This window comes from Phaseolus vulgaris, chromosome 7 (genome assembly GCF_051622355.1).
Source record: "Phaseolus vulgaris cultivar YP4 chromosome 7, ASM5162235v1, whole genome shotgun sequence".
In the NCBI taxonomy this organism is placed as follows: Eukaryota; Viridiplantae; Streptophyta; class Magnoliopsida; order Fabales; family Fabaceae; genus Phaseolus; species Phaseolus vulgaris.
The window spans coordinates 59,058,522-59,074,429 of record NC_143504.1 but is presented as its reverse complement, the minus strand read 5'-3'; the positions used below and the strand labels follow the sequence as shown (position 1 = coordinate 59,074,429).

At 27.8% G+C, this 15,908-nt stretch overlaps 2 protein-coding genes across 2 annotated transcripts; both read right to left on the bottom strand.

Moving 5' to 3' along the window:
• Positions 1 to 1,620: 1,620 nt before the first annotated feature.
• Positions 1,621 to 6,672, bottom strand: LOC137827495 (serine/threonine-protein phosphatase PP1). Its single transcript, XM_068633653.2, has 4 exons — positions 6,118 to 6,672; positions 2,950 to 3,509; positions 2,661 to 2,858; positions 1,621 to 2,084 (listed from the first exon to the last, which is right to left on the bottom strand). Exons 1-4 carry the CDS (start codon positions 6,290 to 6,292, stop codon positions 2,049 to 2,051), a joined length of 969 nt encoding a protein of 322 aa, XP_068489754.1. The 5' UTR covers positions 6,293 to 6,672; the 3' UTR covers positions 1,621 to 2,048.
• A 6,651-nt stretch (positions 6,673 to 13,323) lies between these two features.
• Positions 13,324 to 14,170, bottom strand: LOC137827494 (ethylene-response factor C3). The gene has a single exon (XM_068633652.2). The coding sequence runs from the start codon at positions 14,094 to 14,096 to the stop codon at positions 13,458 to 13,460; it is 639 nt and encodes a 212-aa protein (XP_068489753.1). The 5' UTR covers positions 14,097 to 14,170; the 3' UTR covers positions 13,324 to 13,457.
• Between the last annotated feature and the right edge of the window lie 1,738 nt (positions 14,171 to 15,908).

Here is a 15,908-nt window from a genome sequence, read left to right as displayed (position 1 = left end):
TAATTACAACTTTTATACTATAAACAATTAAAAATAAGAAAAAAAATAAAATACTAGGAAAAAATTAAATATAAAACAATAAGCAAAGAGTTAATAAAAGAAAACATGATAGCAGTAAGAACAATTAAAAACTTTAATAGCAATAAGCAGAAATATTACAAAATTATAGAAACAAAAAAAAATAGAGAAAAATTATACAAAATTTTAAAAAAAAGTAAGCAGAAATATAAAAACAGTAAGCTATATATTTAATAAAAGAAATTCAGTTTTATTACAGAAATTAGTTCTTGAAATTGTTAACTTGTCACTCAATTTTTTAAAATGAAGTTATTTATGTAAAAGTTTATAGATATTATAATAACACAAATAATAACTTAAAACCAATTTTTTATTTACTAAACAATATTAACATACCAAATTAAGAAAAAGACAAGTACAAAACGTACAAGTTTCAAACACATACTTGTTTTTGTTTTCTTTTACATGTGGACCACTAGTAGAACATATAAAAATAATGTCACTAATATATAAATAAATAAAAATTGTCCTTTAATTATATTTTTTTTTCTTTAATTATTTATTATTTTCCCTATCATATCTCAACTATTTATTTACTTATGTCATATTATTCGAGTCAAATCATGAGCCCCCATTTTATTAAATTATTTGTAGTTGCAAGAAAATATCTTAACGTTTATCTACGCATCAGAAAAAATTATTTGCCATCACAATCAATAAAAGTCGCATTTGATGTAAAAGATTAAGTGAAAATGACAAACAAAATCATTCTTATGATACTTTGAGGGCACTTAAAAACAATTTATTTACTAAAAACATTGATTAGTAGGGACTATATATATACGATTTTTTTGAAATTATTTTGTGATATAATTATATTTTATTCATAGTATATTTATATTGATCAAAACATAATAGTAAATTTACGTAATTGTGACTTAAATATATTTTTATTGCTTTAATTTTGAGTTTTTTTCTTCAAATTAAATTTTGTTTGTTAGTTCTCAATTTTTTTTTTTTAAAATAACCTTTCTAATCCCTTATCACTATTAGTCAATAGGACCATAAAATGTTGACTATCAACATTTTTTCTCTATATATATTATAATTAATAATATTATTATTTTGATATTTTTCATATAATTTAATTATAAACTTATCATTTGTTATATATATATATATATATATATATATATATATATATATTTTAAATCGTCACACTAAGAGTTATATACATTATTTTTTATCTTAAGATTTATTTTTATTTAATGATATTTTCATGGTGATTATTAACATTCAATGCGTATTTTTGTTGTGTTAGAATGATGCGTTTTGTATTTCTTTTTATCAGCAATGGATAAATTAAATTAAAAGAATATTTCAGGATATCCCAATCCGTATACAAAACTACATTGTTACTCTTCATTATGACTTATAACAAAACACATAACAAAACACCCATTATATGACTTAGTCTACATCGTTACAATCCCAAAACAGGTTACACATATCTACATCCCCACTTAGAAATGATGCGTTTTGTATATTCAAACAGAAGACGTTTTCATCGTGCATAGTACGTAACATAAAATGGATTTGATGAGTACAGAAAATATGTTTTCATTATGCACAACACAACCTTTCTGTCGTTATGAAAAAAAAGTAGCATATTTATTGTACAGACAACATTTATCAGATTGAAATGGATTACTGTAAGAAAAAAGAAAACCAAAATGTGTGCATCCATTTATAATACAACAGGGCTTTCTTTCTTCTTACAGAAATTAATCTCACATCAAAAAACTGAAACAAGGAAAAAAACCTCAAGTTGTGGTGGCAACATTGTACATGTTGAGAATGTGCCACATAAAAAGACATCGAGCTATACTCAAAAAGGAAAAAGAAAAACAGAAATTTTCCTATGTTCTTCATAGACCTCAGCTTGCATTTCTGGTTGAAACCTTCCTTCACATTGAAGTGAACACAGTTATCACTTTGTTCAAGTCAAGTTTAGCTAGGTCTAAATCAGCTCAATGAGGACGTACTCTTGTAGCATCAAGAATTGCCTGCTTGAAAAAGAAAGAAACAAGATACACAACTTAGAACCATTTTGTGTGCCAATAATCTCACCTTATGTTATAACTAACAACAAGAAACTACCAACTTAGAACGATTCACTGTCAAACTTTTTTCAATTTAGACAGTGAAACGCTTCTGATTATGTTAATAATGTATGGGAGATCCACTGTAAAACATTTTTCAATTTAGACAGTGAAACGCTTCTGATTATGTTAATAATGTATGGGGAGCGGTTTGGATTGCAATAGTTAATGAGATTTGGAAGCATAAAAATAACTTAATTTTCAAAGGGGTGGTTGACGATTTAGAACAGTTCGTTTTGATTCAATTAAAGGCTTGGTCTTGAGTTACTTTTAAGTCACCCTCAGTTTCTTTCTCTTATTTTGATCGGTACTTTAATCCATTGGTTTGTATGAGTGATATATGTTTGTGGGGTAGCTCTAGAGCTAGTTTGTGTGGTTTGTTAGGTTTTGTATAAGGATTAGATTACCTTGAAGTGAATCATATTTAATTTATTGTTTATTGTTGATAAAAAAAACAAGATTTTAGTAGAGAGGACTAGCCTTGAATGTAGTTTTGCTCCCAAAACCAAACTTAGGCTTTCTGTTTTCCACTGGCCTTAGTATCTGAAAAGAGCACATGAGTGTCTCATTCACAGTCATCATTGCTCCAGCATTGTCAAACTCTCCACAGTAGTTAGGAGCAGAAAAGATAGTCACAAGTTGTCTGTTAGCAAAAAACTCATATCCATCCTCAACAACCTAAAAAAGAAACACACAAGCATGTTATCCAACACTTGAACACTTCTGCAATTGTATACTCAAAATTTGCAAAAGCAGATGCATATGAAACCTGGTGTGCTCTACAAATCAAGTCAATATCATGCTTTCCAAGAAATTCTGTGACCCTGCTAGCACCAAAAGTATATGAAACTCCACGTTCATTCTGTCCCCAACCTTCAGTGTCTTTACTTGGATCAGACCACAATAGATCACAAAGTAGACCACTCTCAGGTACTTCTGTTGGACGTGGCAAGCTATTTATCTGACTTAGACTGTGCAGTTCAGGAGAGAGTCCTCCATGCATGCAGAATATTTTTTCATCAATGAGGGCTGCCACAGGCATGCAATTGAAGCAATCTGCAAATATTTTCCATAACCTCACATTGAATCTTCGTTTACATTCATCATAGAAGCCATAGACACGGTTTATGGAAGCACATTCATGGTTTCCCCTGAGAAGGAAAAAATTCTCAGGGTACTTTATCTTGTAGGCCAAAAGAAGACATATTGTCTCAAGACTTTGTTTTCCTCTGTCCACATAATCACCTAAGAACAAGTAGTTGGAGCGTGGAGGCAAACCACCATGCTCAAAAAGTCTCAGAAGGTCAGAATATTGACCATGGATGTCTCCTGGTAAGATAGTGAAATGAAACAAGATATTAGTTCCTTCTCCTACCTTATACTGATAACAAAGTGGCTTAATTGAACAATTTTAGTCCCTAGATACATCATCAGTCAATGTTGTACCAGTTGATTCCATTTGAGTGAGGAATTAAAACTTCAGAATTGCTTATTACATACACAATTAGCTCTTAAGAAGTGAACTTTAACCTAATTCAACTCTACAAAACCGACTTGTAAAATGAAATTTATATATAATCTATGTGAATTCTCTAAAACTGAATATGTAATATGTGAACAGAGAATATAACTTTTATTTCACTTCTACTTTTTCAAATAAAAATGCAATCTCTCTAAATAGTCTTACAGTAGACTTCTCAAATTCTACCTTATCTCTCATAAAACCTTTATTATAAATTACATTTAAAACCATAGTATAAATGACATTTAAAACTAAAATTAAAGGTAATAATTATTGACTATTCAAATTTTAAAATAAAAATGATGACGACTTTGAGTTTAATGCTCACATACTATATACTTGGAGATCTAATTGAAGCAACATGGGAGACGAAAATCACACAATAAGCTTAAAACTCTAGCTTAATGTACACATGAATGTAGTATGTTGCCACTTACGACAACAATATGCTGCTGTGTATTATGCAGGTGAAATTTCTATATAAAGTTTAAGTTTAGACACTGATAAAGCTCCATAATCACATTGGGTTAACTTGGATTAGCATCAGTGAATGAAACCTGTAAACAAAATCATTATGTGTCCTAGATATAAAATAAGTTTAGAACCAAGCAAGGAGATCTAGAGCAAACAAAGTCCAACAAACCAGTAAAAAGAAACTGTTAAATATGACAACTTCAACTACTTTTAAGCACAATATTCCACTAAAGAGAAAGCAATCTCTGTTTAAGGGGAGGAGATGAAGTTATACTTGTATGAGATGATTTGCTTTCAAAATCTGTACTAAATATATCAATGAACACATTCAATGAACACAATTATTTCCTATAACTTTCTTCATAAATTCTACTGGTTCCTAAAGGAAGCAAAAACTTTATGAATTCAAAAGAACTTTATGAATTCCACAGTTGTTAGAGATTCCTCATCGATTAGAGATAAATCATTGTATATAAGTAAATAAAACCTTACCTTATAAACAATTTTATGGAATTAGGTTAGCTTTAAAGTCAATTTTTTAATATAGTATCAAAATATTTTTGAGTCTATCCAGCGAGAGTTTGTATAGTACATAACAATAACAGCACAGTTACAAGACTACATTAAAACAGGGCAATAAAAATCATGGATATTATACTTGGTTTTCCAGTTAAAACTGCAGAAAAACATGTAGTTCAAAAACTCATTGACTATAACACCCTTCATTTAAATATTTTGAACTGAGTATCTTAGATGATACAGATGGGTGCATTGTACATTGTTGTAAGAAATACCAACAAACAAGCTACTCAATCAACATGAGATACTTAACTTGTGAAGAAGCAAATTTCTTGTCTGATTATTTACAATTGAAAATCTACAATAAATTTGCGAAGAAACTACAAGAGGCATATTCATCCCCTAAATGTTCACTTCTTCATGACATCTTTCTTTTCTTGAATTTGGCTTCACTAAATATGACAACTAAATTTCTATTTTTCTGGGTAGTTGGAATAGATAAAAAAACTGTAAGAATATTTCAAGTTGAACTGAGAAAAAATTTGTGAAGCAGTCAAGAAACTTAAGTAGTGGATGATTCAGAACTTGCACAACAAACAAGAATCAGAAGTGACAACTTAACATTCCCAAAAAGTAAAATTTAACACGTTCTAAGAATATAAGTTATACAACATTCTGACATATTCCAATTCTTTTGGTTTCCAAGAGTATACTTCTGACTATTCTCCACTTAACAGATAAGAGATTTAACAATTGTTAGGTGATAAAAAAGATATCCGTTAGCTACATTAATTCTTTATCATACATGTAAATCTCAAGATAAAATTCAGGACCACATATTTAAGAGACATGTGTTGCTTGAATTTAGACCAACACATACATGTTCTAGATATTCTAATTTAAACATGATACTCTACAATCAGTAGCACTGCAATATCCAACAATAATGTTTAGTTGTTCCATTTTTCAATAAAAAACTTACATATATATATATAATCATCTTTACCTCATGTATATATAACTAACAGTTTTTTTAGCACTTAACAAGTACAAACACCCCCATATGACACTAGTTATATCTTTTAATTTATCTTTTTCTGTCATCTCAAATTCATATCATACCTACAATTTTCCTCTTCTATTTCTCTGTTTTACTGTGTCCATATACATTATATTCCCATGAATAATATGTCTCAAAATCATTTCCCTATTATTTAGTACAAAACCAAAATCTTGAGGTCAATAGCTCTTCCAAAATCACATGGTTCTAAACTTATGCAGCTGAACTAGTGATAGATTTAAATACCATGAGATTATAAAATCTAACATCAATGTCACCATCTCTTTAGCACAAAAATTTGAGTAAGAAACTAAAGAGCATATTCAATTAGAAGGAAACAAAATGGGTTGGCAAATAGATACCACATATCTTAATTGGTGCCTCAAGTTCCAACAAATTAGGCTGCTTCATGAAGATAGCTCTAGAGACCATACAAAGCTGTTTGATTTCTCCCTCTAAGAGCTGCACCTGTTTCCCTGGTCTCCCTCTGACTTGAAGCAGTCTATTGATGATGCCATCAAGAACCCCAAGTTCCATTACCCTCAAAGACAACCAACCAAAGCAAAGAACAACAATGAAAGAAGGGAAAAACAAAGACCAGGAAACTTATGTTGTTGAGTCTTATATAAGTAGCATATGATTGGGAAAAACAATAGGGACATAACTTCAACTAAAATTAAGGAGGGAATCAATGCCTTGGCTTTTGATATATAATCTTTTGAGGGTCACTTTTGGTTGTGTGTTGGAAACGAGTGGTGGCAGTTCAATTGGAAGGACAAGAATATATTCGGCTGAGGAAAGAGTAGACTTTAAACAAAAAAAACTATTAGGAAAATAGAGACTCGTTGTAGAGGGAAGAGATGAATGAAGAATAAGGTAGCCATTGAAGAACAAATTGCTGTTTGATTTACTGGTGTGAGTGACTCTTAGTAACAATGTTCAATATATTCTTTCTAGTACCCTTTTTCTAACTATGATACAGAATTTGTCCTATCAATGATAACAAATCATTTTTAATTGATTTTTTCATAGATATGTTTTTTCCTCTAAAAGACCCAAAAAAAAAAAAAAATTCAAAGTACTTTTAAACATGTTTAATGTAAATTATTAAGAAGTGTATTTTAAATCAAGCTTAACCTCATAAAATTAATTTATAAGATGAGGTTTGCACCTATGATAGGTTCGAAATGGTTCTAATACCATACTAAGAAGTGAAGTTTAAATCTAACTAAACTTTATAAAACTGATTTATAAGATAAAATTTGCATCCATTTATAAATATTTTAATTTCTAATCGATGTGTTATCAATAACTATATATTCATGAAGGGTTAATAACACAATGTTTAACCAATTTTTTCTTAATACATTCTTTTAAATTATAATACATTATAAATGGTTAGTTTCTCTTAGAATTTTTAGTGATTATTTGAGTGAAATCTTTTTTAGGATAAATGATAAATTTAGTTCGTAATTATGTAGACCAATAACAATTGAGTTCTTGAGATAACCAAAAATTTAATTTAGTTTCTAAGTATATAAAAATAATTGATACCTAAACTTTATAACATAATTTCAAATTAGTTTTTGAAAAAATGCTATTACAAAATCTCTCAATGTATTTGTCACATTTTCTTAAACATTTAATATTTAGAAGACTCAAATTGAAACTTTTCAAAATAAATCTTAGTTTAGTATCATCCATACTAGCAATATTTTGATAATTTCACACTATTTTTATTATTTATTTGAATTGATTGAAAATTTTATAAATTTAATGAATAAATAAAAGTTATTAGTTTTTCTTTTGCTTGCACTTAACAAAGTGTGGGCCAAAGAAATGTATGAAACGGTGGAATTTAATCTTATCACAAATTTTTAATCTTATCACAAATGTTATTATGCTATTTGTCGACGCGTGAAAGAATTTTTTTTCTTGGCTGTCATTAATTGATATATTCTTTTAACTTCATTTTTAGAACAATTGTTTGTGAAAATTGATTAGACTAATAATAGATAATATTACCAGTAAAATTAATAGTTATTCATTAATTTACAAAAAACATGTTAGGAAAATAATATAAACTGAATATTTATTGGTATATTTTATAGGTGAGATTATTATCATACTAGATTATTTGTGATATCTCTTAAGCTTCTTCTTCTGGGAAATGGAAGTTTTATTCTCATATTTTTCCTTTCTTTGAATGAAGTGTAATTTGTTATATAAAGGGTCAATTGTCACATTTTTTTGTTACTAAAATTACTATCTAAATTAAAAGAAATAATAATAACAAAATAATACTTTACAGTTACATTTAATAAAAATAAGCTACTCGTGATAACAAAAATCTTAAATAAATTTTTTTTTTTTATAAATAAGCTGTAACAGTTTGGTAAGTATGTTAAACTAAAATTAAATTAATTTAAGATGAAAATAATAACAAAAATTAAATTTTTAATAAATTAATAATTAAAACTTTGAGAGCTAATTAGATACCAAATTAAAAACTATTTATTAATAATAGAAATTAATTTAGAAACTAAAATAAATATGTTAAACTAAAATTAAATTAATTTAAGATGAAAATAATAATAAAAATTAAATTTTTTAATAAATTAATAGTTAAAATCTTGGTAGCTAATTAGATATAAATTTAGAAACTATTTGTTAATAATATAAACTAATTTAGAATTTTTTTTTTAATTTTTAGAATGATATCTAATTTAGCCTATATAGCAACTACTTATTTTTAGTCTCTAAAATTAATTTTTATATAATATTTTCTTATAATATATATATATATTTATATTGTGACAATGTACAACTTTTTTAAAAAAATATAACAACTTTAGATATATCAATACATAAATATCTAATTAAAAAACTACTTAGATTCTTTATTAGATGGAAGCTTGCGATAGAAAAAGAGTAAGAACCCACTCTTATCGAATAAGAAATATATGATATTCACTCTTTTTTCATACAATAACAATAACATTTTTAATGTGTTAAATAAATACAATAAATCTGTCAAGGTTATTTTAGAAAATATAAATATTTTAAAAAATTATAATAATTTACTTGATTATTAGAAATAAGATTTTTTTTATGATGACTCTAGTAAGATATTAATATCATCTTTACATCGAAGGAGCATGATAGTAAGATAAATTCAAACAATACTAAACAATATAAGGGGTGAAATTAGAAAAAAAATTGTGATGAGAATAAGCCCATGTACTCTTAAATTTGGAGGGCAAATGCTCCCTGCACCCAACACATTTTAACCTGCACCCAACACAATTTTAAAAATTCCAAAAATGCCCTTTATTTCGGAAATAAAAATCCAGAATTGAAAATAATATATTCCGGAAAATATATCCAGAAGTGGTTATTGAGTTTCGGAAATAAAAATCCGGAAACAAAATTTAAAATTCTATTCCAGACAAAAAAATCCGGAATTGATAAATAATACATTCTGGAAAAAAAAAATCTGGAAAAAAGATTATTGTATTTCGGAAATAAAAATTCGGAAACAAAAATGAAAAACTCATTCCAGATAAAAAAAATCCATAATATAAAATTTCGTTCCGGAAAAAAAAATCCGAAACACATATTTCGGAAATTTTTTTAGGATAGTTTCGTCTTTTCCGCTGGAATCGGGTGCAGTGATATGGTGCAGGAAGCAATTGCCAATTTGGAGAACCATGTGGCCCAAAAAAGGCTGGGTCGAATATCCCATGGGCTTGTGAAGTCTATTTCTTATGGTACATCTATTAAACAATTAAATATTTGATGATATTACTAACACTTCATTAGTCAACTTCTAATTATTCTTTGCTTTTGAAATTTTTTTATGAGTGATTTGATGGTTAGCATGTAATGAGAATACTTAGAGAATTTGTACTTCTCTTTCAAAATGTTAGCCAAATTCACTTAATCTTGGAAGATGGGAAACATAAACAATTAAAGTTAAATCATGGGTTTCTACTAAATACCAAACTAATCATGCTAATCCTATGTCAAACAAATACCGTAATTTATTTCACTTGACTTGACCTAATACTAAAGCATGACCATCAAATTTCTCACTAATAGCTATTAATCACATTGCAAATAGATTTTAGTGATTGTTTTGCAAATGAAACAATATATATATATATATGAAACAAAAATGTTAATTTTAGTTTTTAAATTTTTTAACATACTTAGTGTTTTAAAGGGTATATCAAAATTATTTAGTATGAATGGATTGTAAGTAAATTCATTATTTTTATCAGAAAAAAAATAAAAGAAGTATTTCAGGATATCTCAATCCTTATACAATAAAGTATATGAAGATCTTCTAACATACCAGAGACAAACTTCAAACTTAAAAAACTACTCTACCAAAGCAACTACTCTCTCAAATATAAAACTACAAAACACTGAAATGTTCCACTAACACTAAAACTTACACCTAAAATTTTTTAATAGATTTCATGCAAATCAATTACTCAAGACATCAATACGAATAAGAGAAACAAACCAACAATGCTTTCGAAGTTATCCATAACCATACATTCAATTTAAAATAAATTCATACAAAAGCCTTCAACTCAAAATGAGAATCTAAAAGTAATAAATTTATAATTTTTGTATTTCTATAATACTCATATTCTATAGAAAGCAATAGAAAATGGTAGAAGATTAAGAGGGATAGAATAATGAAGCTAAACCCACGTGAGAATTAGAATTGAAAATAAGTCATAAGATTTTGGATTCAACAATTTTGTGAGTTAGGAAAAAGAAATAAATTGACAGAAGAAGCTTCTTTTGCCTCAAAATTGGACTCCAAAACTTGACCAGAAGTTTAATATTATACTAAACCAAGTTTGGATTTGATAACGTTATGGACATTCCACCAACTTAATAAGGCTCTTTCCTCGCCCTTTCCATTTTCATTTTCACTTTCTTTAATATTTTGCTAATCACATCTTAATCTCTTTTTTTTCTCCTTTTCTTGCTTTTTTTAATTCCCTTTCCCACAATTACATTTTGGTTTCTTGCCTCCATGTCTCACAATAAAAAATATATTTTGAACAACAATACTTTGTATTTTGTATGCTATGAAGAACTTGTGCACCAAAAAAAATCTATAAATAAAAATTATTTCATATACAATCAATGCATAAACTATTTGTAATAAAATAATTTTATTTAAATTTCTTCATCTTATTTATCTTCCTTTGTTTTTTTTTTAAACTTTATGTTAGACTTGGTTGTTATTATATGAAAAAGTATTATTAAAAAAGAATAAAAAATATGAAGGACTAGGTCAAAACTCATAAGAAATAATTTTAATGCTAGACCAATCAGAACATAGGATTTGAAAAACTTTTAAGAAAGAATCCGAAAGAGAAACTATGGAGCAAACAAAAGAACCAAAATAACACTTATAAATGAAGATTCCAAAAAATCAAGAACTTTCATTTCTCCTTAGCGGACAACTTATAATATTTTCTAGGATGTCCAGACCTTTTAATAGTTTGAACAACATCATCTTCATTTTCACAAAAAGATTGAAAGATTACTTTTATCTATAAAACTTAAATTTTACTTAAAAACTCAAAATTTATGTTTATTTTATCAGTTGAAAATCTCAAATCAACTGAAAATATGATCAAATTATAATATATAAATAGAGTGTAAATTTCATTATAGAATTTGTGTGAGATTAAATTAGATATAAACTCACTCATTCACTAAAATAATACATTATGAATCGTAATTTAATTCGTTGGAATTATAATGTTATCCAATATCTTAAATATCTCTTGCCTTAACTAAATGAAATAGAAACTTCACTTTGTAAAATTAAATTTGACATAAACAAAACTAAGAATATGGACTTGTTGATGAAGCATATCCATTGAGACTTTGGTTTGAGGAGAGAAACCTACCCTCCTACCATGGGAAGATATATGCCACTTGTTTTGAACATATATACTTGTCATGAAAAGGAACCATGTACAACGTCATAAACCATGTTAAAAATATACAATTGTTAAATCAACATGGGACCCTAAACCATGCATCATCATGGATCAAACAATTCTTGGAAATTTTGTCACCACTTTTTATGATCGTTATCGCCATAAAACTATATCCACATAAAACTCTTCTTTCTTTTCTTGCTTCATAAATCTGAAAATTTGTCAAAGTCTCAATGTTTTGCTCCCTTGAAGACAAAAGTTATAAGAAACCCTCGTGCATGGTTACACGTGGCTTAAATCGTGCAAAATTTGGCCTTACAAATTGACTTAAAATGCTATGACAACTAAGTCAATAGTCAACTAATAGAAAAGTAAACTCTTTATTTGATGAATTTTTAAATTCTAATGTTTATTGTTTCTTTTAATGTTAGAAATTAGAATTTTTAAATGTTATATTTTAATGTACGAAAGACAAGATTTTCTTTGTATAACGTTCATGAATTTAATACTCAAATTATTGGTTTTAATTCTTCACCTAGTTTTCATTTCGTTTGAATTTAATACCAATAAATCAAAGTCCCACAAAAAAGGCAACCAAGAAGTATCGAAATTTTATATGGAAGGAATGAATCTTTGATTGTCAAGTAGAGAATATACTCTTGGGTATGTTTAAAATTATATTTTTAAATGAAAAAAAGACAAAAAATAAATAAATTAAGAGAAAATAAATTGTTTATAGAATATTTATTATACAATTAAAAAAATTAATTTATTTTATTTCTTTTCAAATTTATCCCCAAGCATATTCCTAGCACATACCTAATAAAAGTCTCACATTCTATAGTAAAGGTTTAAAGTAAGTCACATGTGCCAAAGAGAATAAAGAAAGAAAATCAATAAACTCATTACATGAATCTCTTATGGAACCATGCAATATAAGAAACAAGTACAAAACTTGTAATGAAAATATATAAGTATTATCTATGGCTTTTTCTTTTATGTATATTCACAAGACAGCTAAAAAGAAAAAGGTCCCAAAAACATAATTTGAACTTAATAAAGGGAACAAAAACTAAAACATCAACTCAACCAATGTGATTTGATATTCTAAAATGACATTTTGATGATACCAAAATGACAAAACAGAAAACAAAATTAATTCCACAGAAAAGTCAGTTGAAAGGACCATAACTTTGTAGAAATTTATGTAGAAATCTCTTTAAGACTTATGGTCTCATAAAAAATAAATGAAAATAAAACCATGCAAAATATAACGACACAATAAATAAAAACAAACACAATTGTATTTTTTTTTCTTTCAATAATATTTTAGTGAGATGTGTTTATTGTTATTTGAGATATCATCCTAATCCAAATATTAAGTTTTATAACTTGTAGGACTTAGAGTCTCATGAGAAATAAATAAAAATAAAAACATGCAAAATATAACTAAACAATAAATTACAATAAACACAATTTTTTTTTTTGATTAGTTACCACTTTTATAACAAAATAGAAACAAGTTGATGGAACCAAAACCTGTATAAATATTTAAAAATTAGGGTTTACTAATGATCTTAAGCACCTTGGTAAAAAGAACATAGGAAATATATAAGTAAAGAAGATGAATAAAAGTAAACAATAATAATAAGAAATAGCTTGAGCTAATTTGGTGCAACATATAAAAGATTAAAAACAATGGTTCTTCTGCACTATCATCTCATTCACCAAGCATCACCAGAAGACATCATCAACAACTGTTCCAAATACTCTGCCCCCAAGTCTTCCAACACAACCACGTTCTCCACCCTAACACCACCACCACCACCACCACCATCACTCTCTTCCTTCTTCTTCGTCTTCTTTGCAGCCATTTTGCGTCCCAAGGAATGTCTCCTCTTCAGGGCCACAACGGGAGAGCAGCCTTGAAGCTGAGAGAGTGAGCAATCCATGTCTCTGAGTGACTCCTTCACCTTCTCCACCGGAAAGTTAAGAACTGCAGCAGAGCCTCGCATGGCAAAGGCGGCTTGGTCGTACGCCAACGCAGCAGCCTCCGCGTTGTCGAATGTTCCAAGCCATACCCTTATGCCATGTCGGGTAGAATCTCTTATCTCCGCCGCGAACTTTCCCCATGGCCGTCTCCTCACACCTCGGAAACTCTTTCTGCTACTACTGTTACTCACCTCTTCTTCTTTGATGATGAGTTTGCAGGAGCTGCTTCTCTCTTGATATGAGGTGATCATCCCATAGAGAAGCATCTCTTCAGGGTCGTTTTCGTTGAAAGGGAGATGGTGATGAGGGGATCCCATTGGGGATTCTGGGGAGTTTGATGAATAGAGAATGGAAGAAGAAGAAGAATCCATTGAAGATGATGAACAGAGGATACTAAGTAACAGAGTTGCTCTGTTTTGAATTAGTTTTTTGAACCCATGCCTCTTAGCTTATATATAGCCAATCAAATTTATGAGTCAACACCTATACCTACTTCACACTTCGATAAATAAACCTTAAATCACTTTAGGACAAAATATATATTTAAAACAATAGAACTGAAAATCAATTTAAATTGGCAATAATATATATATAATTTTATATCTTCTATTTGGTAAAATTGATCAAATTAAATATTTTTTATTTTAATATATATTAAAAATATGTTATATCAGTTTTGATACATACATATGATGACGTAAGAATTCTATGCATAGAAAAGTTTCAATGAACATTTTTGAAGAAAAAAAATAGGATCTAATTACAAGTTATTAAATGTTAGATAGCATTATTATATGTAATAAAATTTATTTCAATTATTTAATACAGTTATAAATATAGGATTAGAAAGTAAAATCACTAATTAAACTGAAATCTTACATAAACTGATCTACGGATGATATATATAGTGGAAGATATATATGAAATTAATAATAGAAAAGAAAATCATATATATTGTTAAAGTGTTGTATGAAAGAAAAAAAAGTTTATTATTCTAGAATCAATCTCCATGATCTATATATAACCAATTGGATGAAGGTGATGGGAAAGGTGGCTTAGGATATATAACAGTTTTAGTGTGGAAAAAGAGAATGAATGAATTGGTGTAATCTTGACTATTTTTTTTATTATATATTAAAGGTGATACCGTTGGCTATTCCCAAACCCTGTTTCCTATATTTTTTTTTATATTATTATTTTTGGAGGACAAAAGAAATTAATATTTACCATATAAATTCTTACTTAAAATCTATTTTATCCAATGTTATATTATACCTTGTTTGTTGGGTTTATCAGGTCATCCACTATCGAGCTCGAATACTACTATCCATAATATGTTATTCCACGCACGAGTTGTCACTCTCGGTGTGAGGGGTGTGTTAGAGATCCTACATCGATTAGAGATTAGAACATTCCATTGTATATAAGTGGGTGTAAACCTCACCCCATGAGTCGGTTTTATGGAGTTGAGTTAGGCTTAAAGTTCACTTCCTAGTATGGTATCAGAGTTATTTCGAGTCTATCATAACGAATGTTTGTTGGGCCGTTATCGGACCACCCATAATATGTTATCCCACGTACGAGTTGTCACTCTCGACGTGAGGATAAATGGGTGTAAATCTCTTTTAAGTTTTATAAAATTGACTTAGACTTAAAGTCTACTTCTTAATATTTATATTTATAATAAATTAATAAGAGAAGAATATCAAATTTCATATAAGCTCGTCAAATCTCATCATGTTTTCTAATAGAATATTTATATATTTGTGGCTATAATTCCAACGCAATAAATCAGTATTGTTTTATAAAGAGTGTCAATAATCACTCTCAGAAATAATATTGTAACATTTGTTTCTTAATTTGTTAGTTTTTAAAAAGAGGTAGAATGGCCTTCACGTAGAATGGAGATGATTATTTTTAACATGCAAATTAGGTTTGCTCATATACCTAATAATCTTGTTACATAAGAAAAAAACCACTTTCAAAAAAAAGGGTTGGTTTTCAAAGTTTCCACATATCTCAATTGGACTTGAAAATTAAACACTATAAAAGAAAACCATTAAATAAAAGTTAATTTTAAAAAATTAAAATAAATAGTTATTATATTGTTGAAATTAGATAATATTTTATAAATTAAAAAATTATTGATATTTAAAAGTAATTTTTATTATTGATAAAAAAAT